A 27,923-nucleotide genomic window follows, 5' to 3' on the forward strand; every position below is an offset into this window, starting at 1 on the left:
GGGAAGCTAGTATACATCTGTCTACTTATACTGATGCAGCGCATACATACCCTTAGCGCCCACGTCTGGAGACAAGAGGCAGGTTTGTGAGGTCTCAAATAAATTACAAGTGACTAAGTGATAAAGATTACTTTAAAGTCCATTGGTATTTTAATTATTGTGGCAGCCCAGTACCCCAAACTCCTAGGGTGAAAGGAGCATGCTGGGGTACCATGACTAGTGGGAAGATGCTTGAGGTGTTTCAGCAGCTAAGCCTTGTATGTGCTGGCTCTTTTCCATACCAGGAAGCACTCAAAGACCTGGCTAAGGAAAAGAGCTTTCTATGAGGGCTATCAGGAGAGGGAAAGATTTCAAATGCTCTTGGTAGAGAGGCTGCAACAGAGTGCAGAGTAGGCAATAGCAGTCCTTGTTTGGGTCTCATGCCATGAGCTGTATCTTCCTCCTCTCTGCCCTCTCTCTCTTCCCTCTCCCCCCACCCTGTTCTCTCCTCTTCTGTCTGTCTATTATGTTACAGATAAAATAATATTCTTTCCCCTCCACTGTGATCATATAACTCCATTGATTCTGCTTTCATCCATGCAAAATTAAAACTCTTTGTCATTACTTTTAAGACTCTGCCTGTGTCTCATCTGTCATCCCCTGTCACTCACCTGCTTATTCAAAAATCCAGGACTAGGGTCTACATTTAAGGATATAAGCCCTATATATCCATGCGGTTTGATTAGAATCATAAAATCATAAAATGCTAGGACTGGAAGGGACCTTGAGAGGTCATTGAGTCCAGCCCCCTGCCCTCATGGCAGGACCAAGTACTTTCTAGACCATCCCTGATAGACATTTACCTAACCTGTTCTTAAATATCTCCAGAGATGGAGATTCTACAACCTCCCCAGGCAATTTATTCCAGTGTTTGACCACCCTGACAGTTAGGAACTTTTTCCTAATGTCCAACCTAAACCTCCCTTGCTGCAGTTTAAGCCCATTGCTTCTTGTTCTATCCTCAGAGGCCAAGAAGAACAAGTTTTCTCCCTCTGCCTTATGACACCCTTTTAGATACCTGAAAACCATTATCATGTTCCCCCCTCAATCTTCTTTTTTCCAAACTAAACAAGCCCAATTCTTTCAGCCTTTCTTCATAGGTCATGTTCTCTAGACCTTTGACCATTCTTGTTGCTCTTTTCTGGACTCTTTCCAATTTCTCCACATCTTTCTTGAAATGCAGTGCCCAGAACTGGACACAATAATCCAGCTGAGGCCTAACCAGCACAGAGTAGAGTGGAAGAATGACTTCTCGTTTCTTGTTCACAAGACATCTGTTAATGCAGCCCAGAATCAGGTTTGCTTTTTTTGCAACAGCATCACACGGTTGACTCATATTTAGCTTGTGCTCCACTATAACCTCTAGATCCCTTTCTGCCATACTCCTTCCTAGACAGTCACTTCCCATTCTGTTTGTGTGAAACTGATTGCTCCTTCCTAAATGGAGCACTTTGCATTTGTCTTTATTAACTTCATCCTGTTTACTTCAGACCACTTCTCCAGATCATTTTGAATTTTGACCCTGTCCTCCAAAACAGTTGCAAGCTTTGCTTGCAAGTTGCTCCCAGCTTGGTATCATCTGCAAACTTAATAAGCATACTTTCTATGCCAATATCTAAATTGTTGATGAAGATATTGAACAGAACCGGTCCCAAAACAGACCCCTGCGGAACCCCACTTGTTACACTTTTCCAGCAGGATTGAGAACCATTAATAATTACTCTCTGAGTACAGTTATCCAGCCAGTTTTACATGAACCTTATAGTAGCCCCACCTAAGTTGTATTTGCCTAGTTTACTGATAAGAATATCATGCAAGACCATATCAAATGCCTTACCAAAGTCTAGGTATACCACATCTACCTTATTTATCGTATCAAAGAAAGCTATCAGATTGGTTTGACATGATTTGTTCTTTGCTAATCCATGCTGGCTGTTCCCTATTATTTTATCACCTTCCAAGTGTTTGCACATGATTTCCTTAATTACTTGTTCCATTATCTTTCCTGGCACAGAAGTTAAACTGACTGGTCTATAGTTTCCTGTGTTGTTCTTATTCCCCTTTTTCCAGTCTTCTGGAATCTCTCCTGTTTCCCATGATTTTCCAAAGATGATAGCTAATGGCTCAGATACCTCCTCTATCAGCCCCTTGAGTACTCTAGGATGCATTTCATCAGGCCCTGGTGACTTGCAGACATCTAACTTTTCTAAGTGATTTTTAACTTGTTCTTTTTTTATTTTATCTTCTAAACCTAACCCTTTCCCACTAGCATTCACTACGTTAGGCGTTCCTTCTTCAGACTTCTCAGTGAAGACCGAAACAAAGAAGTCATTGAGCATCTCTGCCATTTCCAAGTTTCCCGTTACTGTTTCTCCCTCCTCGCTGAGTGATGGGCCTACCCTATCCTTGGTCTTCCGTTTCCTTCTAATGTATTTATAAAAAGTCTTCTTGTTTCCCTTGATACCTGTAGCTAATTTGAGCTCATTTTGTGCCTTTGGGTTTCTAATCTTGCCCCTGCATTCCTGTGTTGTTTGCCTATATTCATCCTTTGTAATTTGTCATAGTTTCCATTTTATACATGATTCCTTTTTTATTTTGAGATCATGCAAGATCTCCTGGTTAAACCAAGGTGGTCTTTTGCCATATTTTCTATCTTTCCTACGCAGTGGAATAGCTTGGTTTTGGGCCCTTAATAATGTCCCTTTGAAAAACTGCCAACTTGCCTCAGTTGTTTTTCCCCTCAGTCTTGCTTCCCACGGGACCTTACCTACCAGCTCTCTGAGTTCACCAAAATCTACCTTCCTGAAATCCATTGTCTCTATTTTGCTGTTCTCCCTTCTACCCTTCCTTAAAATTGTGAACTCTATGATTTCATGATCTCTTTCACCCAAGCTGCCCTCCACTTTCAGATTCTCAATCCACTCCTCTCTATTTGTTAAAATCAAAACCAGGACAGCTTCCTCCCCGGTAGCTTTTTCAACCTCTTGAAATAAAACGTTGTCTCCAATACAGCCCAAGAATTTATTGGATAGTCTGTTTGTTGCTGTGTTAATTCCCCACCATATATATCTGGATAGTTGAAGTCCCCCAGCACCACCAAATCCTGGGCCCTGGATGATTTTGTTAGTTGTTTAAAAAAAGCCTCATCCACCTCTTCCACCTGGGTTGGCAGCCTGCAGTAGACTCCTAGCAGGACCTCACCCTTGTTTTTCACCCCTTTTAGCTTAACGCAGAGACTTTCAACACATCTGTTTCCTATGTCCATCTCTACCTCAGTCCAAGTATGTACATTTTTAATATGTAAGGCAACACCTCCTCCCTTTTTTCCGTCTATCCTTCCTGAGCAGGCTGTACCCTTCCATACCAACATTCCAATCATGTGTATTATCCCACCAAGTTCCTGTGATGCCAACAATGTCAGAGTTGTATTTATTTATTAGCACTTCCATTAGTAGTATTGGAGAGGGGATCTAACTGGCAAACATGGAACAAAATTCAGATAAGTAAAATCAAGGCTGATCATCAGGAAAGAAATCTGGACAGTGAAGCCAATCAGAGTATGGAATTGTCTTCCAAGGGAAATTAGGGTGGGGACAAGAGGTACAATTGTGCGCAACAAAGGGATAAGCTGAAGTAATATGTCTTTACATACAGTCAAGGTTTCTTTACATTTTAGGCAGGTAAAAAGAAAACCAGCCTAGCTTTGAGGTGGCCTAATTTACAATGAAAAGAATGCTCTGCAGGGAAAGTGACAGTGTATGGTTAACAACTGTGATGTACTAAAACTGGGGCTATAGCTTACAACCTCCAAAATAGCAAGCACCCTTTTGGATTTCTGAATTCAGTAGCACAGAAGGATTTTTGCTTTTATCCAACCTCATTTCCTTATTTTAGCTCTTAGCAAAAGACACTCACCAAAGTTACCCTATCTCAATCATATGTTGTGCTGGTGAGTTAAGAAGCTACCTACATCCAAAACATGTACAGAAAGCTGAACATCCGAGGCCGGGTCCCCAGCATGATGTAAAACAGCATAACTTGAGGCAACACAGATTTTCTTTATCTGAGGATTTGGTCCTGCATGTTTCATGTCAATATCAAGAGGTCCCAAACTGCAGGGCTGATAGTATATAAGGGAAAAGCTTAGCTGTAGAGGCCAAACGCAGGTCTGGTGTAAGTGGATGCACTTTCATTTATTTGAATCAGTCTTGCACCAGCAGTGCACTTAGCCCGCTAAATATGAGCTATACAGTGAATTATGCAGTCTGTGTTTCTACAGGATCTTGAGTTCATTTGTTTCTCTTTTCTTAAGAGGGTGTCTAATTTTCTCAGCCTACCTTTCTTTTGCACTGTGAGCTGAAGAACTTTGAATTGTGCTTCCTAAAATACTGATAATTACCCTCCATTAAAACAAATAATGAATTTTTAATTTGCCATTTACCCTTAAGATGCAGTTGAGTAGCAAAGAGCATATGCCACAAGTTGAGCTCTTTTAGGGATCCACCTGGAGTCACTGTGGCAAGAGTACCACAGCTTTCTTTGGTAGCCATTTTAAGCATCTATGACAAGTTTGTAAAATGTCATACAGACTCCCAAGCCAAAAATCATTGATGGCATCCTCATGATATTGCTAGACTGTTGGTCCTCTTGCCATGTTTCTGAAGCCTAGTTCTAGGTTCTGTGTTTTCAAAACATTTTGCATTAAGTTAAAAATGTGGTTTCTGATTTCTAGGTTTCATGTAGTTGATTAATCACTGGAATTTTTAAGGACTGACAGAGTTATGAAGGTAAATGAAGATCTCACAACTGTGGACCAAAATGAAGTGCATGCCCTTAATGTGTATAGACTATAGAACTGGCTGAAAAATCTCATATTTCAAAATTTGTTGTAAGGGAAAAGGGGACGGGGAATTCATTTTTCCTGATTTTTTTTTTAAATCTCATTTTCAAACAGTGCTGTCATTTGCCAAATGGTAATGCAAACAGCATCAAATAGACAAAAACCTAGTGTTTTGATTTAATTTATATAAAAGCCTAGAAACAGGATTTGCAAACTTCAAATTCAGGTCCGACTATAACAGTGCTTGGATCACAGGTTTAGTTCAGCAATAATCCATTCTCTGGTCTGAAATGACTGAATGCTTACAGCCAAGGAACAAATAATACAGAAACATGTGAGTGTATGTAAATTTCCCATGACTTCTCCTTCAACCTCCCTTCAAATAAATTAGCGTTTTGTTTGCTTCTCAACAGTGTGACATTTGAATACTGGAAACTCCGATACTAATAAAGCCCTGATCCTGAAAATGGTTGGACACTATTCTCCCAACCAGAACTCAATTAATTGCATAAGGGTTTAAAGATACTTTGCTGGAATTGGGACCATTTAGCAAAAGGTGGATTTTCTGCTGATTAGAAACAGGTTAGCTGGCAGCAGAAGCACCTATCACAGCACATGAATGGTTAATAGATTACATGTCACGGACTCAATAAATTGGATTGAATTGTTATAGATATATTTAGAAGTATTTGAGATGAATTGCTTTGTGATTCTTTCCAGTGAGGAATCACAGCTCACAGAAAGAGAGATTTGTACAGTTTTGGAGCATTAAAATTCAATCTCTTCTGCATAAGAGTGGTGGTATATTTATTCTTGTTGTTATTATTAGAACAAGAGAGTAAAATTTTAGCTATTTTCTCCTAGTCAAACAAGAAATTCCTAAGGGACCAGTAGCATTGTAAGGTTCTTGCAGTGTAATCAGAACCATTTGTGGCTCACAGTAATATCTAATAATTCAGAAGAGACTCAAACACACCTACCCAAATACATTAAAGAGACAGGACTTATCATAATCTTAAAGTTACGCATGTGCTTCGGTACCTAGCTTCAACAAGGGCATAGATTTCACAAAATCTAAGAATGACCTTTTGCTTTTTGTTTTTAATATTTTTTAAAAATCATGACAGTATTCTACAAATAATTCAAATATTCCCTGGCTGTGTTGGAAACTAACACGGGCCAGCATCGTGCTAGTGCATAGGAATCAAAAAGTGAAACGAAACTCGCAATTTTGAGTGATTTCATTGCAAACAGCAAACGAGCAATGCAAATGGTGAGACAGTGCTGTATGAAATCTTGTTTAAGAGCCCCAAACCATAAGGGGCTTTTACAAGGCCCTTGTGAGAGGCTATTTCACTCTTAAGACATTTTTCCCTGATATTCTGCGTCAGTTATCCAGTGTTTTCATTTCATTGCATTATGGCCATTTGTACCTCCTTTTACCAACAGATGCATCATGTTTCCCCCGTCTCCCATACACTGTAACTCATTTACTCTTTTCTCAATGTAACTCACTAAGCACACAATTCTTTTCTTTTGCTATGCCTGAACTCTCTCTCCAGTTTTGACTATCTTCCTCATGAAATTAAACAGCTGTTTCAAATTAACAGGATGCAGTCATTCCTTCCAATGCGAGACATGAGTTACTAGTGGAGCTGGGAACAGCAATATAAATAATACCAAAAAGGAAGTGAAACATTCTGAACCAGGAAATGGTGAATAGTGACAAGCCTATGACAAGCAATGGGGTTGTCCAACACATCTGGTGCACAGGACACATAGTAGTCGAACATGGAGCTGTGGTTTTGGGAGAAGAACCTATGATGCATATTCCTTATGCATATACAGTGCTGCTGAGAGTTGCTGCAGGCCCAGGCCAAGGTGGAGGGGAAGCCCAGCTCTGCACATAAGAAGGGGTGTAGCCAATGATGGAAGGGGTGGGGCCTAGGGCATTCAGCCCTCAGCGCCACTAGGACTGAATTGCTGGGCCCCTCCAACCTCTACTCCCTCCTAGCTGCTACAGTTCAAAGGGGCCTCTAGTTCCAGCTGCCATCCCTGCTACTCTGAGGAGCCCTGGACCGTTTGAAAGGCTGGGCCCAGAGGCAACAGCCACCTTTGCCCTTGCACTGGAGTGCCTGTGCATATACTCTACAACAGATGCATAAGGGCAAACGGCTCCAAGCAGCTAGAAGCTACACATGATCACCTGTGCTCTAGCATGGCTACAGTTATAGGGAGTAGCAAAAGGAACATGTACCAGAGTCTAGGGGCCAGGCTAATTAGTGTGTGGGAATAGTGCATTATGGACTTGATATGTAGAATAACTGTATATGGAGGGATCAGCCAGTGATAACACAAACACCTTAAGAAGTGTGTGTGGGGGAGAATAAATGCTGGAATACAAAGGCTGCTCAGACAGTGCATCAGGGGTCTTATAAAGGAAAGAATGCAGAGGAAACCAAACAGCATGACTCCAGCACTCATTTACTCTTGCAGGTACCATATCATCTGTGTGCTTCTCTGTAGCATGGGCATCATGGGTGCAGTTGATATTATCATCACAGATCTGCCCTTTCCTCCATTGCCTTCCCCCATCTGTATTTCTGTCATTCACATCTGTAGCTCATCATTTAGGGGCACTAACACTTATACTGCAGCTGCTCTACTTTCCATTTCCCAGCTCCACTTGTTATTACAACTTCTGCAACCCATCCCTCCAGAATGTCGTCATTATGGGCAAGTTGTGAAGGGACCAGTTGTTGGATCAAACTCCTTCTGACATGGACTTTGCTGTTTCTTGCCATATGCTTTTGTATGAATTAAATGGGCGACCTTCTGATACTCCTGTGTGATTCCTCACTAGTCACCCCAACCCTGCACTCTGTGGGTTGCAATACTTTGATCTGTGTTTAGAGCAATGGTGGTATTGGTGTCCTGTGATATACAGGAGATGAGATTAGATGACCTAATGGTTCCCTCTGGCTTAAACTTTGACTCTTACAGTAGTTCTCAAGTCTCCCTTTAAAACTTTGTTCTGGGATCTGTACAAACTCATTTTCAAAAGAAAACTGCCTTTCCACCCATCCCTCAACAACCAGATACAAAGAAGCAATAAACTTTAAATCACCACAGGCAGCACTCTGCTTAGACTTCTACTCAGAACACTTCCACCACAAGAAACACAAAGGGCAATATTTAAAAGACTTTGATTCTAGCGTAAATTGATCAAACTCCAATTAGGAACACTGCCAATGGCCATCATTTGCAACATTTGAGTGACTCTATTAACTGGCCTACATATGAGATGTGAATTGACTTAATTGTAAGAGAAGTTGAATCCCTTTCAGAGATATTATGAAGAGATTTTAGACTTGCAGGAGGATTTGGTTTGAGGCATTCTTTTAGGGTATCTACTACATTTTCAGTTAAATGAAATAAATTTCAAATTAATTGCTTGATTTTATAAATAAGTTCTAGACTTGGGCAAATTTAAAAACACATTTTTCCATGTTTATTCAGCTGCAATGATTTCTCGCTCTCTCTCATTGTGTGTGTGACAGAGAGAGAGAGAGATTAAGCTTGGTAGACTATGGGCCTGATCTAAACCTCATGGATATCAATGGTAGCAATAGGGTGCTAAATGATTTGAATATCAAGCTAGTTATGCAGATGTTTAAATATCAGCCTAGGTGCTTAATGTGAAGCTCTTATTTGTGAAAATCTTGTTTATTTTCAAAGACTACATCATGAGACATGAGTTATATCACAGATGGCATTCAGCCAAAAGTCATTACAGTTCAGTAAGCAATGAAATATGCATTGATTAAATTGTAAAAACATAGTGAGTTATTTATGTACATTTAGTTCATTTTCAACTGTCGCATTGTATAACAAATGCATAAGGCCACTGTGTGCATCTATAATTAGGCTGTTTTCAGCTATGCCACAAACAAGATATTATAAAACTAGCAAACTTTTCAGTTTAAAATAATGTAAAAATGACTCTGCATTTCTGGCAACTTTTACAGTATTTTTGAGGCCAGATCAAGCATTTATTTCTAAATAGCAAGGCCAGAGAAGCTTAAAAAACAAAACAAAACAAAAAAACAAACCCTGGTTTTCCAATGATCAGGAAACAAAACAAAATAAACAGACTCTTTAGTTCAGTATGAGTTCAAGCTAGAATAATGAAGGTGTTTCAGTTTTGTCAAGTTCTCGTTTATTCCTCTGTTTTTTATTCCTTTTATGATCCAGTTGAAACAGTTTCTGACTGAGGAAAGTTGTCATATTAATTTTAAATCTTGCCATGAACCTGTCAGCCTTTTTGAGTTTAAGAGTGGGAATAGGAGAGAGGAAGGGAGAGAGAATTAACAAGTGAGTTACAGTGATAGTTACAAAATTAAGAGGGATTTTTTGTCTGCATTGTTGTAGATGAGTTGAATTGGACATGCAACTATCATATTAATGTGATTATTAACTTTAAATAGGTATGGAAAATAAGGTTATGATGGTATAGATTAGTGCCCAAAATGTGTTGGTATGGAGTTGGAGTAGTTTGATTAGTCACTAGGTGGCAACATTGCTCCACTGAAATATAACTTTAAGGCAGATACTAAAGCTGTACGCAAGGGGATTTTGAAACAGGAGTTGAGAAATACAACTTCATATCACCTCTGTGAAAGGGATCTTAAAATATGGCATAGGAAAGAGAGAGGCAAAGAGACACTCAAGGCTCATAGGAGTATTGTTACAGATGCATAACTTTGTTCTGTTTTACTGTGCACCTGTGTTGCAATGGTGAGAAAATCCTAGAGTGTAGGTGAGATTTTACCCTAGCACTCTGCAGTATAGGATCCGTGAGATTTTTAAAATATTCAGAAGGCATTTTAAAATCTTAAATAAAATCTGAGGAGGAAAGATGGGTTACGCTACTGGTCTGACAGTGTCTAGAGTAGGGGGCAGCCAACCAGTGGCTCTGGAGCATCTTGCAGCTCTTTGAGCCGTTAAATGTGGCTCCTCCTCAGAGCCACACACTGGGGGTGCCATCTGCTGCTCCACGTATACACCCCAGCGCTTGGTGGGAGAAGTGCATGGAGGCAGCAGCAGCAGCAGTGGAAGCAGCTCTGGGGCAGTGGCGGAGGCTCTGGGCAGTTGTCGGCGTCGAGATGGGGGGAGGTGCTGAGGTGCTTGGCTCTGGAGGAGAAGAGGGGGATTGGGTTAGAGCGGGAGGGTGGGGTGCCTGGCTCTGGGGGAGCACATTGATCCATGTATTGCGTATTTATTTTCATCTATCTATCTATACTTAGAAATATGTTATACATAGATGAAAATAAAGATATAATACGTGGCTCTGCACTCTATCGATGTAGCTCTTTGCACTCTATCCATGGATCTTCATCCCTAACTGGTTGGCTACCCCTAGCCTCGCGTGTCCCTTCAAGTAACATTTGACTAAAAAGATCTTAAGTTACATGTCTGCTAAAATCCAAGCTGGAATTCATACGCAAACTTTACAGTATCAGACTGGGTGTGACTGGCAACTAAGAGTGACTAGCTCACTACAAAAAGAAATTTTCCCTCAGTTGGTATTCACACCTTCTCATCAATTGGTGGGAGTTGCCCACATCTATCTGACTGAACTGACCTCATTAGCATGCACAGTACTATAACTCACTCATCTCTTCACGTGTGTACACATGCCTATCAAAATGAAGTTTCTATACCACGCATTTAATGAAGCAGACTCCAGCCCACAAAAACTTAAGCCCAAATAATTTTTGCTAGTCTGGAAGGTGTCATAAAACAATCCAGCAGAGGGGACAAATTCCGGAGGTAGGGAAGAAAAAAAAAATCATACCTTTGGAGACATTTTTTCAATAGTTAGGTTATGTTCACATTTCAGTCTATGTTGGCAAGACTTAGGTCACTTAAGAGTGTCAATATCCCACACCCCTGAGCAATATATGTTACACTGACATAAGCACTCATGTACACAGAGTGCTATGTCAGCAAGAGAGTTTTTCCTGCCAATGTAGCACTTGCGTACCGCTGCACCTATAAACATACTTTTTGGAATAAAACAAACTACCTGTTGAAACTCTCTCGCCCAGCACCTGATTCGTGCCCAAGAGAATTTTCCAGGCCATGGGATGCCAATATTGTCTAGCACTTTGCCAACATTTCCAGCGCTTGCTGGCTCGTAGAAGACATTTAGGGGTAAATGAAAGCTAAGTAACAGCACAGAACACTGAGAGCCAGGACTGGTGGCTATAAACAAACTTTATGGAACCACAGGAAACTTGGCCACACCCATGATAAGTGGTCACCTGACTAACTGAAATCATGCTGGATTACAGATGTCGCCAGATGAGAGAGTGCCAGATTACAGAGGTTCAACCTGCACATGGTCTTGCTAGAAAGATAGTGATATCATAGGAATCTGGTATATGAGGCATAACACATACCTTCAGTTCAATGTGCTGCTGACACCCCAATAAAATATCATTACATCGTGACAGACTCAGCTCCCAGTACAGTCAAAGGGAGTTTTCCCACTGATTTCAAGGGGAATTATATTGGGTCCTTAAAATGCATCCATGTTGGAGCCAAAGGCTTTTAAAATTAATATATGAAAATTAAAACAAAAAAGCAGCAAAGGAGCACTTTAAAGACTAACAAAATAATTTATCAGGTGAGCTTTCGTGTGACAGACCCACTTCTTCAGACCATAGCCAGACCAGAACAGACTCAATATTTAAGGCACAGAGAACCAAAAACAGTAATCAAGGAGGACAAATCAGAAAAGAAAATTATCAAGGTGAGCAAATCAGAGGGGGGGGTGGAGTCAAGAATTAGATTAAGCCAAGTTTGGTTAGGTCCAGTGATGCCACACTCCAGAAGGCCCTAGGTGACAGGCCTGTTCTCTCCTACAGACAACCTCCCAACCTTATGAGGATTCTCGCCAACAGTCACAGTCAATACCGCAGGAACTCCAGTTCTGGGACTTTTCCTTGCAACAAAGCCTGCTGCCAGCTTTGTCCACATATCTATTCTGGGGATACCATCACTGGACCTAACCAGGTTAGTCACAGCATCATGGGCACATTCTCATGTTCCTCAGCTAACATCATTTATGCCATCACGTGCCAACAATGCCCAGATGCTTTGTATATTGGACAGACTTCAAACTCTCTTAGACAAAGAGTTAATGGGCACAAAACAGACATAAAAAGACTCCTGATCCACAAACCGGTCAGCCGACATTTTAATGGAGTGGGCCATTCTGTTAATGACTTCAGAGTTTGCGTGTTACTGAATAGGAATTTTCACACTACTTTGGAAAGAGAGGCTGCTGAACTCTCTTTTATATTCAAATTCGACACATTAACACGTGGTTTGAACCAGGATGTGAATTTTCTGGGTCATTATAGGGGCTCTTTTGCAAACTTGGCTAAATCTAATTCTTGACTCCACCCCACCCCCACTCTCTGATTTGCTCACCTTGATAATTTTTTTTCTGATTTGTCAACCTTGATTACTATTTTTGGTTCTCTGTGCCTTAAATATTGAGTCTGTTCTGGTATGGCGATGGTCTGAAGAAGTCATGAAAGCTCACCTAATAAATTATTTTGTTAGTCTTCAAAGTGCTACTTTACTGCTTTTTTGTTTTGATAATATATAGACTAGCACAGCTTTCTATCTGTTACATATAAAAATTAATAACTGTGCTAAATGCCTGGTTATCGGTTTGCTTTAATAATAAATAATCACTTTACTATAGATAAAGCTGTTTAGCCAAGGACCTTCAACATATTTATACACTGACCTGAATTGCGGTAGAAACCTTCAAGGTATTGAGGATTGTCATTTCTGTAGGACTACCTGAACCCTTAACTGGAAACTACTGTTCCCCCTATTTTAGGTTTTTTTCTGTTTTCCTTTAAATGCAAGATCTTATTTTTGCTATGTTGCAGACCTTGCTTTGCTTTCAGTTTCTGATTGAAGGCAGGGTCACGGCCAGCTCTACACTTTGCATGTTGTGAAATAAGATATGCACTTATCCTGTACACCACAGTGAAGAGTGCCTTCAGGTACTGACGCACATTAGTTCCTTCACAGTGGTGCAGATTAAGGGGGAATATCAGGGCAGACAATGACAACATAGGTCCCTAGTTCACACTTGCTTACTGTTGTAGAAACTTCTAGATACAGAAGGCCGGTGGGTTCAGGTTGGCTATGTCTACACTATGGAGATCTTTTGAAAGAAACTCTTCTGGAAGATCTCTTCCAAAAGCACTTCTTTTGAAAGAGTGCATCCACACACAAAAAAGTGGATCAAAACCATGATCTGCTCTTTTGAAAGAGAGTGTCCACGCAGCCACCGCTCTTTTGAAAGAATGGGCCACGGATTGAAAATGAAGACTGTTCTTTTGAGAGAAGGGCCCTGCGGAGCGTCTATACATGTTTTCTTTTGAAAGAAGCTTTCAAAAGGGGGTGCTCTTCCTGAAATGGGAGTGGAAGAGCAATTCCGTAAGGAGTACCTTATTCTTGAAATTTACTTTCAAAAGAACATTTTTTTGTGTGTAGACGTCCACAGGATCTTTTGAAACAGCCCCCTGAATCAAAATAGGAAAAGGGTTCTTTAGAAGATGGGGTTTATTTTTTGAAAGAGTCTCATCTACACTGTTTTTTTTCTTTCAAGAGAATCTCTTCTGAAAAGAGATTATGCAAATGAAGCACAAGAGATGTAAATCAGTGCCTCATTTGCATTTTCGATTCCCCTCATTTGCAAGGGTAGACATAGCCTGTCTTAGCAGCACCTATTTCAAAACAGCACCTTGCATTCCTCTATTTTGAAATAGGTGGTATTCCTCATAGAATGAGGTTTACCTACTTCAATATAAGCCAACTGCTATTTCAAAATTATTTTGGGTTGTGTGACACAGATATTAGAATAGTTATTTCAAAATAACTTTGCTGTTTAGACCTACCCGTAAATTACCACCACTTCTCACCCTCTGCTAAGAGCTGACATAAAGAGCTGCCAGAGGAAGCCATTTGCCACACACAACATTTTTGTTGGTCCTGTAAAATGCAGAAACTATGCTATGCAATTGGAAATGCCATCTACCTTCTCTATTAACTTTCTGCAAATATATATGCACTCCTGTAACATCCCCAGCCTCGCTCTGGCCTATTTATACCTGACCTTGCAGATTTCCAGGACCAGCATCTGAAGAAGTGAGTTAACTCACGAAAGCTCATGCTCTAAACTTTTCTGTTAGTCTATAAGGTGCCACAGGACCCTTCTCTCTACAGTTATATCCCTGAATAATCTTTCTTTCTCACAACAGGTATTATCATTAATTGCTCTCCTTTTTCTGTGGATATTACAGTAAATAAGGTGCTTGAGTATCAGTCTTTCCATCAAAATAACATTAAATGACCATCAACTTTCCTATTCATCTTCCATCGCCTCCAGTTTTCTTGCCAAGAAATTCTCCAGTGTAGGCGTGGTATTGGGCACTGTACCTTTAAATAGCTTAGTATCATAGACAAGAAGTCAAGGAGATGAGCACTGCTGAAGCCCATGTTGACAAACAGAAGCATTTGGAACTGCGTCACTGGAAAAAGAAGATTTCTTTCAAGTCCCTTAGAACCAAAGTCATTATTGGACACAAAAAAGGAATCCTCTGCAATCAAAGGGACTTCACACTACCTACTTTGGTGGCTCTTTTTTGCAGAATTAAGTGGTTTAGCTTAGCATAGTTACATTCAGTGGGGCCATCTACTCCTTGTTCTAGATTGCTCCAGACAGACTTTTATTTCATAAATTTCATTATGAATTTCAGGTTTGAAAACCCAAATCTGCTAACGGTCATCTACTTTGGTTTAATGGCTCATGATTCTTGGAGAACACCTTCTATCACTCTTCCAAAACAAAGCTGAGGGACAGATACTTAACTGGTGTAAAGCCCCTGTATATTTATTTAATTTTAAAAATATGTCATGATCAGTTTTCTCTTCTTTTGTGTAACAGGAATTAGGCTATGGGAATATATTTCTTGCACTAAAGAGGTTCTCCAATTGTCAAATGTCTTCATTTTGCATCTATGTTTAATTGTCCAGAAAGCCTTTTTATTGTTTCATATACTTCATCATGAAGTATATTTCTTAGTGAAAAGAACTGCCACTTTTACTTCAATGACTTCTGCCTGGGAATGGAGTAGTGGCTTACTTCGAAGTTTAATTTCAAAGTTAAGTGTGCGTAGATGCTCTGCACTCCTTACTTCAAAGTAAGGAGTCTGCCAAGGAGGTAGCTCCCCCAGAGGATGGAGACACTCTGGCCAGCCTAGGCAGGGCTGTATAGTCCCTGCTGGCCACCATAAAGGAAACAGCTCCCTCAACTCCAGGCGGAAAGCTGAGACTGTGCCACAAGTAGGGGCAGCACAAGCTCTCACTCAGACTGCTCCTGCTCGAAGCACCAGACTGTCTCTGCCCCTCCAGCCACCCCAGCGGCACACCAGGATCCCCCTGCCCCCCAGGGGCTCTGGATGAGGAGACCAAGGGCTCACAGTGCCCAGGCAAGGGCCCTGCCAGGAGGGGAACCCCCTGGACAGAGGACGAGCTGAAGGACCTCCTCACTCTGTGGGAGGAGGAAGAGGTCTTTCGGCAAACCGGCGCCCAGCAGAGGACCATGAAGGCCTTTGACAGGCTGGCCAGCAGCCTTGCCACTGGAGGCCAACCCAGCTGCACCGGCAGCAGCATGTAGATAAAAGTTAAGGAACTCCACCAGACCTTCATCAAGGCCTGTGATGCTGCCAGCTGGTCAGGGGCATAGCCCATGTACTACCCCAACTACCAGGAGCTTTACAGGCTCCTGGGGCCGAGGGAGGCAGCCACCCCAGCGCATCTGGCGGAGACTGCCGCTCCCCACCCACAGGCAGCGAGGATGAAGCGGGTCTCTCCAGCACCATGAGCCCCCTGCATGGGAAGCAGCCAACCGAGACTGCTGACGAGGGCTCCAGTGACAGGACCCCCATCATCGCCCTCCCCTCTGGGACAACCAGCCAAGCCTCCTCCAGCCGAGTCTTGCCCGAGCCCTGGGCGGCTGCAGCTGGTATGTACGGGATGAGTGGAATGTCACCGGGGACGGGGACCCCCCAGGAACAGCCCCACAGCCAATACGCCTGGGGATGGGGGACAGGGTGGGACCACAGGCCAACCATTGCCAAGCAGGACCCTCTGGGCACCCGGGATCCCACAGGGCTCATGGGCTGTCAGGCGTCAGGGGAGCAGGGTAGGGGCCAGCAGAGTGGGGGCTCTGCCACCTCGGGGTTGGGACCCAGCACTAACGGCTGTCCCCCTGTCCCCTCCTGTCTCCATAGGTCCATTACCAGGAAGGCGCCGCAGCCCAGAAGAGCAGGCCACAGCAGCAGGGGGACCAGGAAGCCACCCCATCGCCACAGCCTGCATCCTCCTGCATCCATGGCAGTGCCTCCCACAGATGACGTTGGAGGGATGAGGAGACAGCTGCCAACTGGGAGATCACCAGGGTGCTCCGGGACTGGCTGGCGATGGAATGGGACATGTGGGTGCGGCTGGCTGGCAGCCTGGATGCTGTGGCCCGGGCCTTGGCCACCTGCCTCACCCAACCACCCACCCCCTTGCCAGCCTGGCCTGTAGCTGCCCCCACCCCCCCACCTCCCGGCAGACCTGTCACCGTCTGCCCCCCTGGAGCTGGCTCAGTGGCTGCTGGCTGAGGCGGGTGCACCTGGCCCAGCCCCAGTAGCTCCCCCCACACACCCTGCGGAGTCTGAGTCCATGGCTCCCCCACCCCAGCCCTACCTCTACCTCCCTGTGGTCCCGGTCCTGTCGCAGCCCCACAGGAGGCCCTAGAGCTGGGGTGGTAGGGGCAGCCATGGCTGACATGGCTCCTGGACCCCCACACCCCTGGGTGACTGAACCTTCCCCCACCTAGCCCCCTATCCCAGTTCAATCCCCCCACCTAGCCCCCGTCTCCATCCTGTGGGCCGTTCCCCCCGTGCACTGTAAATAGTTTCACACGTTGTTTTGTTTTGTTTTACCAAACACGTTTATTCCTCCAACAGTAAAGTTTCTTGTTCCCACCCTAACCCCGTGTCCCTGGTGCTTGGTGGGAGAGTGGTGAGGGAGGGAGCATGAGGGATGGGGAAGTTGGGGGGCCCCAGTGCAGAGTGTAGCCGGGAGGGTCAGGGCAGGCCCCGGGTGAAGGCCTGGCACTAGGTGTCCTGGACCCTGTCCCCATCCCTTTGGGCCTCATGGCAGGGGGCAGCGGATGGCTGTTCATTGCTGGCCCCCAGTCCATGGCCTACCCTGGATAAAGGGCTCCTGCCAACCCTTCACAAGGTTGTGGAGGGCACAGCAGGCAGCGATGACCACAGGGAAATTCGGGAGGCTGACATCCAGCCTGGTGAGGAGGCTGCAAAACCTCCCCTTCAGCCTCCCAAATGCCCATGAACTGTGCCCCTGGCATGGTTGCGGTGACTGTTGAAAGTTGTCCTGGGCTGGCGTGGTGCATCCCGTGTAGGGCCACATGAGCCATGGATGCAGCAGGTACGCAGCATCGGCCACAATGAAGTGGGGCATCATGATGTCCCTGAGTGGGGGCTCCCACGGGGAGAGACATACGTGCCCTCCTTCATCCCAGCCACGAATTCTGGAGCAGCTGGATGTTGTGGGCCATGCCCAGCCACCCGATGCACATGTCCAGGAAATGGCCCCTTGCGTCCACTAGGGCCTGCAGTACCATTGAGTGGTACCCCTTCCTGTTAATGTAGCACCCCGCTGTAGTCCAGAGGCCAGATCATCACATGCGTCCCATCCAGAGTTCTGAAACAACTGGGGAAACCAGGGTCCGTGAAACTGGTGAAGGCGTTGTCCAGGTCCCTCAGGGTCACAACTCAGGGCAGGAGCACCCTGTTGATGGCTCAGGAGATCTGAGGGGGGCGGGGGGGAGAGGGGAGAAAGGAAGACACATTCATGAACACCTGACCGGAAGGCCCCCCTGCCTCCTCTCCAACAGCGGCCCCATTCTCTCTGCCCCCTCCACACCAGGGACCCCCTTCCCACCTGCCTCCTGTCCACCAGGGACCCTCTGCCCCTTGCCCAGTAACCCTGTCCCAGGGTGGGTCCATGGTGGGGGCCAGACTCACCTCAATCACCACCACTCTGACAGTGGCCTTGCCAACGCCGAATTGGCGGCTGACAGACCGGAGGCTGTTGGGGGTGACCAGCCTCCATAGGGCAATGGCCACCCTCTTCTGCACTGGGAGCTCTGGCTGCATCCGTGTGTTCCAGTGCTGGAGGACTGTAGCGAGCCAGCAGCAGAGGTCTTCAAATGTCTGGCAGGTCATTCTGAAGTTCCTGAGCTACTGCTCGTCGTCCTAGTCCTCCCGCACCAGCCAGTCCCACCACTCGCTGGTAGTGGCGAAGGCCCACTGGTGCCAGATCAGGGTCCTGGGAGAGGGGCAGCAGTGCCATGCCCAGGGCCTGCAGGCTGAGTCCCAGGCGGGCGATCTGGCCATGCCATGAAAGATCAGGGCAACCAGCATGGCAAGCAGGCTAGCCAGGGTGGAGAGGACCTTGTCCTTGGGGAGGGTGGGAGTGGGCATATTGCTTGACTACTCTCCCCAGCATGGACTCTGTTGTTGTCCGCAGCCTGGCAGCCTTCAGCATGCGCAGGGAGGGGGTGTTGGGAGGAGCCCTTTAAGGGGTCAGCTGGCTGCGAGCCCAGAAGAGCTTATCGGCCATGAGACCCCATGCCTGCATCATTTCCTGGCCCCTTACTTTGAAGCATGGGCTAATTGTGTATAGACGCTTAACTTCAAAGTAGGGGGAAGCCTACTTCAAAGTAAGGGAGGGTGCATTTTGTGTGTAGGCCCTACTTTGAAGTTGCTTACTTCGAAGTAAGCAACTTCAAAGTTATTTTGTAGTGTAGACACAGCCCATGTGTTTTAAAGAGAATATCATGTAAGACAAACTTGACTCATACGTCTATAAATTACAAAATATGTATATGAAGAAGGGACCATAAACAATATGTAAAGTATTTGATCGGGCAACTCATGAAATCTAATTTATAAAAATTAAATCAAATTGGCTTTTATATGAACACCCTGACATGGACTGCAAACTGGCTGATAACCATCAACAAAACAATGATTAAAGACAATGTATTCAATTTTAGCAAGTCCTTTAGCTGGATACAGCAGAAAATCCTCAGTCTTAAAAATATTTAACATTTTCTCTAATATTCTGGAAGAGAGGCCTCACCCAGTCTTGTTTCAATGAACAAATGATTCCAAATTGTAAGGAAGTGCAAACAAAGGGAGACATTTTAAAGACACCGAAGGAGGTTGAAAGTATGAGTATAGAAAAAGGAGATTCAGCCTTGAAAAGATGCAGGCTAATACATCTTGGGAAGCCAGCCTCAAACAAGAAATTTGATGAGGGGCACAGTGGGAGAGAAAAAATAAAGCTGCAATATTAAGAGCAATGTAGGGGTCACATTGAGCAGCAGAATGGAAATTAGTGGGAATACAAAAGAAAAAAAAGAGATTCTGGGTTGCTTCTGAAGAATCAATATCTCTCAGAACATGGAGGCATTTGCGTCTCTCCATTTCACCACGTTTCTACAAGAGTAAACTTGGAAGATTTCAGATATCTCAGTACTAGAAAATAAAAAAGCAGCTTATGGGAGCTGAATGAAATACAGCAATATGTATTTTCACTACAGTTTGAGTGCTTGATTCCTGAGGTAAGATTAATAGAGTGTGTACTGTACCAATAGGGTAAGCAACAACTAAGGAGTGGCATGATAACCAATTAAAAATATTTGAAGAATGTAAATAGTAGAGGAAAATGTAATCTGAAAAACTTCTTAGCCTGAGATTGGCTGGAATGTCTCCAAAGAGAAGCAGTAGAGTTAATGGAATATTAGTGTCACTTGGGACGGTTAAAGCAATACTGAGTAAATCATTAGAAAATACACTATAGGGAGCAATCTTCACTGGCATGGGATCAGCTTAATACATACTTTACATCTTTATTTTCTATTATTCTCTACCATTTTCACAAGGTATGGGCCCTAACTCAGACAAGAATGTCTATTCACACATCACTTAAGTACATGCTTAATGTAAGCTTAGACTTCAGTTTCACTGATACCAACAATGAGACATAATCACATGCTAAACATTAAATATACGCTTAAGAGTTATCCTACATGACGGTGTGTGTGTCATACGCTGAGGCCATGAACTGCAGGGCTGTTTCCCAATAGTTCCAGCAACAGAGCATTAGCACATCTTTTCTATTTTTCCAAACCTATATTTTTCACTGAAGTCAGTGAGGGAGTTAGAATTATTTATATATAACTGGAGAGTCAACAAAAGGACTGAAGGTGTGGAAAATAGGTTGATTTCTCATTTGTACAAAACGACGTACAGTCATTGTACCGAATGGTTCATTCTTTTGTGAGTAATATTCCTGTTTCCTGCAATTAGAGATAGGGAACATCTCTCAAACTTTCAGAATGGAATGAGCTTGTTGTCAGTGAAGATTCAGTAGAACCTCAGCGTTATGAACATCAGAGTTACAAACTGACCAGTCAATCACACAACTCATCTGGAACAAGTAGTACACAATCACGAAGGAGCAGAAACCAAAATAATGAAAAAAAAATTGTACAGTACTGCAATAAACATAAATGACTTTAAAATAAAGAGATAATTTTTAAAAGATTTCACAAGATAAGGAAACTGTTTCTGTGCTTGTTTCATTTAAATTAAGATGGTTAAAAGCAGCATTTTAATTTTGCATGGTAAAGATTCAAAACTGCATTAAGTCAACATTCAGTTGTAAAGTTATAAACATGTCAGAGACATGTATAACCTCCCTTCCTCAGGAGTTTATAACTGAGGTCTCACTGTATGCTAAATTATGGTACAGGTTGAATCTCTCTTGTCTGGCACCCTTGGGACCTGACTGGTGCTGGATCAGAAAAATTGCTGGATTGTAGGAGGTCAATATTGTCTAGCGTATTACCAACACTTCCGCTGCTTACTGGGCTCTTAGAAAACATTTAGGGGTTAACTAGAGCTAAATAACTGTAAAGAACACTAAAGCCACATCTACACGTGCCGGCTACTTCAAAGTAGCCACGCCAACTTCGAAATAGTGCCCGCCACGTGTAGACGTGGCGGGCGCTATTCTGAAGTTGACATCGACGTAACTCGGCGAGACATCGAAGTCGCTATCCTCACGAGGAGATGGGAATAGCGCCCTACTTCGACGTTGAACGTCAAAGTAGGGCACATGTAGCCGATCCGTGTCCCTCAACATCGAAATAGCGGGGTCCGCCATGGCGGCCATCAGCTGAGGGGTTAAGAAACGCTCTCTCCAGCCCCTGCAGGGCTCTATGGTCACCGTGGGCAGCAGCCCTTAGCCCAGGGCTTCTGGCTGCTGCTGCTGCAGCTGGGGATCCATGCTGCATGCACAGGGTCTGCAACCAGTTGTCGGCTCTGTGGATCTTGTGCTGTTCAGTGCAAGTGTGTCTGGGAGGGGCCCTTTAAGGGAGCAGCTTGCTGTTGAGTCCACCTTCTGACCCTGTCTGCAACTGTTCCTGGCACCCTTATCTCGATGTGGGCCGCTTTGGTGTGTAGATGCTCCCCTGCAGTGCCTACTTCGATGTGGTGCTGCCCAACGTCAACGTTGAACGTCGACGGCACCAGCCCTGGAGGATGTGTGGATGTTATTCATTGAAATAGCTTATTTCGATGTCGCTACATCGAAATAAGATTTTGATGTTGCATTCACGTGTAGACGTAGCTTAACGGACAGTACTGGTGGGTGTGAATGAACTTTATGGGACTGCAGAAAATTTGGCCACACCCACGATAAGTGGCTGAGTAAAATCATGGGTGTTGCTAGGTGAGAGAGTGCCAGATTAGAAAGGTTAAACCTGTAGTTGATGATTGGCTCCTAAGAGTGTCAACAAAAATATTCATTATTTTAAAAATTAGAACTAGGGTACAATTTTCGAGAAGACCCAATGGCTTAGAAGCTTTGACCCAATTTTCCAAAGTAACTTAAATGTTTAAGCTGGGGCTACACTACCTTGTTATTTTCAAATAACAACTGCTATTTTGAAATAACTGAGCTGCTGTCTATACTATAATTTCAAAATAGTGGGCACGTTATTCTGAAATTGGTAACTCTCAAAGGATATGTCTACAGTAGCATTCCTCTTTTGAAAGAGGCATGCAAATGAGAGACATTGAAAATGCAAATGCGGTGCAGATTTACATACTGGGCATCTCATCTGCATATTCTTCTTTTGAAAGAAGAAAAGCAGTGTAGACATGGCTCTTACAAAAGCAATCCCTGTCTTTGAAAGAACCTGTCTTCCTATTTTTTGGAAGAGCAGCCCTGGGTATTTTTTTTGATTTAGGCAGGGAAATTTGTGTGTCTGAGAGACCCTGCAGAACCACAGTGTCTGGGTCTGAGCTAAAACCCACTGCAGTGCGTGGAAAACTCCTACTAACTTCAGTGTGTTTTGGGTAAAGCCCACAGACAGCCCGAGAGGCAGCGGAGCGCACATCATCCCCACCCGAGCAACCTGCTGTCGTGTTTCTATGTGCCTACCAAAGCAGCTATCAGTGCCCTGGTGGATGTAAGTATTGGGTCACAGGGTTTTAGGTAAACAAGTAACATCTAGGCTGGTGGCGGTCTCTTGGGGTGAACAGTGGTTGCTCTGGTGCCCCCTCTGGGACTAAACCTGGGCATAGACCCATGGGGCCGAAGACCTGAGTCCTGGCAGACTCTAAATCTTTTCCTCAGCTCCCCTGACAGCCCTGTCCCCAGCCAGATGGAAGATGGGAAACTGGAGCCAGGTAGTATGTATGGGGTGCGGGGGAGATGCTGGTGCCATGGAATGAGAAACCTGGAACTTCTCCTTCTCCTCCTGCTGCTGCTGATGCCTAAGGTTGCAGCAGCTCCTCAGATCTCCAGCCCCCCTTTGACCGTTGGAGGCATCTATAAGAGTTGCCCAATGTAGAAGAGCCTCAGGAAGAAGTGATCCCAAGATGGGCAGCCCTCCCAGGCTTTTGATATACAGCCCCTGGCTACACCCTTCCCCAGCACCTGAGCCACTCCCTTGCCTGCACACCCCCAGTAGCTGTCCCTTACTTGCATCCTGAGCAGTCTGTAAACTCTTCAAGCTGAGCACTCCCCGCTTTAGGGTGAGTTTTGGTTGCACACCACCCCCTCCACAACTGCCACAGGCTAGGTGCTCTGCTGAGATGAGCCAGGAGGGGTAGAGTTTGTGTTCCCTCCCTGGGTCTCACTGTGAGGAGCTGGCACTAGTCCCACTTAGCCTTGGTTCTCCTTGCAAAATAGAAGTTAAATTACACGTATGTCTGAAAACTCTCCCCCAGCCAGTAACTGCACCTCAAGCTGCATCTTACCCCACTCTCCCCTGCTGGGCCTTGGAGTTTTTAAGCTGGTTGCGGGGGGAGGCTCAGAAAGAAAAAAAGTTGAGAATTGCTGTTGTAGATTACTCTTTCCCTCTTTTTTTTTTTAATTAAATCCAATTAAAGAGGTGTTACCCTCTAATTTTATTCTAAACCACAACTGACTCAGCACTTATCACTTGTTGAGGTGGGAAGCTCTTAATTAGTAAGTCAGCCTATTTTTTTTTCTTAGAATAGAATACAGGGCTTTTAGTTGTGTATGTATGGGGAGAGAGCCTGAACCATTGTATTCAGCTAGAAACCCTTTCCAGAGTGGCACTGAAAGCCAAGATATTATCGCTCACCCAACCCTGCCTTTTCTACTCTCTCAAACATCTGCAGAAACCTTGCAGTGCAATTTGCTCTGTCAGCTAAAGGAAAACTTGAGTAAGACATACATCCAAAACATCCAGAGAGTTAATCCAGGGAATAAAAATCACCGACGATATGGGGTCCGATTCTCACCTCAATTAAATTGTTTTAAATCAAGAAAGCAGTGAAATTATTCCAATCGTGTATCTTTAACTGAGATCAGAATCTGGTGCTCATTTTAATAAACGCAATGGAATGAGCCACCTTAGGGACTCTTTGTGTTGACAAGAATATGTATAGCTGTCAGAAAAGATCATTAAACCCTCCTGGTAATGAGCTCATTTGAAACAAGCTCCCTATTAGTAATTATCACTTGGGTTTGATTGATTCATCACTTGCTTTCAGTGTTCCAGTTTCATAAACAGTTCATGAATTGCTGAAGTTGAGAAATGTAATCATTATTTCAGAGTTTGGTAAACTCAGACGACAACAACAACAACAACAAAATGGCAGCCAGCCAGCCAGCTGTTTCAGGACCAGTCCATTTTAAGGTAATTGGCTGTGTATCACATCAGTTATAGCTGGCCTGCAGTTTATACCACAACCAAGAGAGTCAAACGGACCAGTGAATGCTTTCTTACCTATTTCGGTCATGGTTATCCCTGGAGCTAATTGCCCATTGTTGAAAGAGCTATAGGTAAACAAGTTTGGTACAGAAGTGAGGTCATAGATAGGTTCCTGCTTTATCTGTTTGATTCCAGTCATGTCTAACCCAGACTGATCTGGGGAGGGCTGGGCAGAATCCACATTATAATAACCCTCCGACTTTGGCAGGTCAATGACATGCCCATTGGAGTAAGTGCCACCAGTTTCGTTGTTCAGGTTGCTCAGGCCATTACTGATGCTGCTGCTGTATACCCGGGCAAGGGCTTCCGCCTCACCACTCTGTTGCTGCCGTTGCTCCTGTAATCGCTGCTGGTGCTTCTGCACTTCAGCATACAGGCTGTCCCTCTGTTTTTTGGACATTCTTCCAAATTTCACAGCTGAAAAGCAAACCATAACAGAAACCATTGCTCGCTTTTCTTAAACTGTTGTACGTTGCATATCACTTTTGCCCTGTCTTTCTGCCAAGGGAATCAGAGCGGATACAGAGCTGCAGACTACACATGTATTATGAAGGCCTAACCTTTATGGTCCTGGATCTACAAGGTACCAACACTGCCCCATTTTGACAGACAGGATCTTAGTAAAGCAAAATTCTTCCCTGGTGAGAATGTTAAAAAGCCTGGCATCTGTCTCCTGTCTCTCTGTGTTCACAAAACAATAACCACAGCTTTCTCAATACTTAGATTTGTATCCTATGTGATTTGTCAACTCTCCCTAAACCTTTAAACTATGCACTAACTGATTAGTGCCGTCTGATGAAAGCAGATCCTACAGCCCTGTTACTGCAGCCTTTTAAGGGGCTGTTACCTTCACACTTGTAGGCTTTTTTAGGCTTTTTAAAAAAACAAAAAACAAAACATTCCGGGTTAGAGTTAGCTCCTGGAGGGAAATAGCAGATTTGAAGGTATGCAGCAGAAGTGAATGGCACCTCTGCCACAAAGGCCAGACTCATGGATTTACACTATCATTTTTATATAATCTCCATGTGTAAAATTTGTACATTCTTCCTGATGACAAAGGAAGGAAAGTGTTACTTTTTGAGTAAGTCAGTGTTAGAGTGCAAACTGAAATCTCCAGCACTTGACATCTTTAGACTCCTCTTCATAAAAGATATGCTGTGATTCAAACATGAGTTATTAGGCTTGCAAGAATTACTGGCTAAAATTCTACAGCTTGTGTTATAGCGGAGATGATAACAACGGCTCCTTCTGGCCTTAAAAATCTACTATTTTGGAGCAAATCTGGGAAGCCAGAGCCTAGAGCTTGTAAATGGGCTTTTAGAACAAATCAGCTCACTCACCTGGGGGAAGATCTAGGGAGAGGGGGAGGCGAAAGAGGGGATCAAGGATGGAGCCCGGAGGGACAGCAGTACAGAGCATGAGAGAGGGACATTGGGCTATTCCTTTCTGGGAAGGTAGTTATAGAATGATTATTATCCAGGACAGGCAGGGATGGCATCCCTAGCCTCTGTTTGCCAGAAGCTGGAAGGATCACTTTATGATTACCTTCCTAGATTTCTCTCTTTCTACATATTCTGTCAAATACAGAGACAACATAAATGCCTATGGAAGATAGGCCTGATTCTCATTTGCACCAGGGCCACTTCATACTTCTATTTATATCCTCTTTTTGGCCCCTTTACAGTAGTCAGATCCTATCAGTCGGATGTGAGTTCAGCTTGCACACTGAAGGAGCAGAAAGCTGTGCGAGAGGAAAACACCAAAGAAAGCAGGGTGCAAGAAGGTACCTCAGGTAACAGCCCTATCTGTTTGTGACACCATTCTAGGGATTGCTTTCCCTGCCCTGAGCATGTTAGTTATACCACTTTACACCATCAGTTACTTTACCTATGGCTCCTGCCCATCATGCACTTCTGGCTCTTATTTTAACCTCACCGGATGAGAACAGGGAAGGCCAATCCACAACGACTTTCTGTTGAAAAATGCAACTACCGATTTTCTTTAATTTTAGGGCCTCAGTAATAGAAACAAACACCCACTGTTTATGCTCATTATATTTTCATTAATTGAACTCTCCAGCTGCTGCCAATTAGCATCCTGCCTCTGCGTGATAGAAATGAGTCTGTTATTAGACTGAGAGTTAAAATTCACATACGATTTCTTTGTAACAATGAAAAAAATCAATAAAGGCCGGGATGGTTCTGTGGGGGTGTTTGTACTCAGATAGTGGAGAGAAAGGCGACACTGGGGAATAAAACCCTCCGTTCCTCTAAACTACAGAGGATTTCGGAGCACAGGCTGAAACTCTGCTGTGCAGGTCAGGAACAGAGCACGAGCAGCCAAATACAAATGTCCCCACGATGCCTTTAAGCCCTCAACTGCGGTCAGCAAGCACCACTTTTATGAGGAGACTATAGGCTGATTAACTGCTGAAAGAGCACAGATTTACTCTCCTTTGGACAGAAATGGGAGCTAAGAACCCTGTATGCCTCAGGCTAGAGACTCAGATGAATTCACTTAATGGTGAGACCGTGGTACCCATATGCATGTTTGATAGAACTAGGCTGGCTGACAGGAGTTGCAAAGGCAGCAGTTGCCGTGGGGCCCAGCTATTTTAAAGGGCCCAGGGCTCCCAGCCACAGCTGGTGCTATCACGGCAGAGGTGGTGGCTGGAACTCTGTGTCCGTTTAACGCTGCTGGATCTCTGCGGGACGGGGAGGGGGCTTACTGCACTCTGGGTGGCACTGAGGGTTGGCTGCCCCCAGTCCTGCCCCTTCTGCCCAAGACCCCACCCTTCTAGGGGCACAGAGCAGGTTCCCCCATCCCACGCCTTGCCCATGGACCCAGTGAGGCTGTCAGCCCTGCTGGACAGAACTTTACATTATGACCTGTGCCATTGCCCCTGTGGAACAGGGTACTACTCAAAGTAAATAAGAATATTGCAATCTGACCTTGAACTAATTTAAAACCTCTGAACCCTGAAATGACCAACATTTCTCTGGTCATCTACAAAGATCAGTGGAATAGACAACAAAATCAAATGGTACATTCTAATAACTCTCCAAGACAAAGTTTCTGCCACTATTGATAGCCAATTTAAGATAATGTGCCTTCAAAGCAGGAGAATTTTTGGTCAAGCTTTTTAACCCAACTCTGCTGCTGCTGCTGCACCTCAGCGCTGACCTGCAACACATCTCTTATTTTAGTCTCAGGCACATTTTCCTCCCAAATTGCCAATCATGCTTACTTCTGTTGCAGTTTGGGAGGTGGATAAGAAACCTAATGTCTCATTAAGGACTAAGAAGAGACCACCAGTACTAGTTATGTTCTCTGTGCAGTCTTTCCCTGAGGTTTCAACTGGGTACAATAACCGGCTTCGTTTTTTTTTTTTTGTTTAAGTTGCTGTGTAGAGCTCCCTTTCTACTGCTAAACTGCTGAAGGTTGCACCAAATTGTTCCTTTGTAATGTAAGATAATTTTTAGTGAAGTGCTTTCAGATCCTTAAGCATAAAAATTGCTCTAAGCATGCATATTTCCTTATTAACTGCATATTTTA

General features: G+C 44.1%; 1 protein-coding gene across 1 annotated transcript in view; it reads right to left on the minus strand.

The window, feature by feature from the left end:
- The window catches only part of RORB (RAR related orphan receptor B), a 57,510-nt gene that overhangs the window by 19,811 nt on the left and 9,776 nt on the right, over positions 1–27,923 (minus strand). Inside the window, exon 4 of the mRNA XM_074994766.1 lies at positions 24,384–24,785. Within this exon, the coding sequence (XP_074850867.1) occupies positions 24,384–24,785 (402 nt within the window). The remainder of the gene's footprint in view (positions 1–24,383; positions 24,786–27,923) is intronic.

This window comes from Carettochelys insculpta, chromosome 5 (genome assembly GCF_033958435.1).
Source record: "Carettochelys insculpta isolate YL-2023 chromosome 5, ASM3395843v1, whole genome shotgun sequence".
In the NCBI taxonomy this organism is placed as follows: domain Eukaryota; kingdom Metazoa; phylum Chordata; order Testudines; family Carettochelyidae; genus Carettochelys; species Carettochelys insculpta.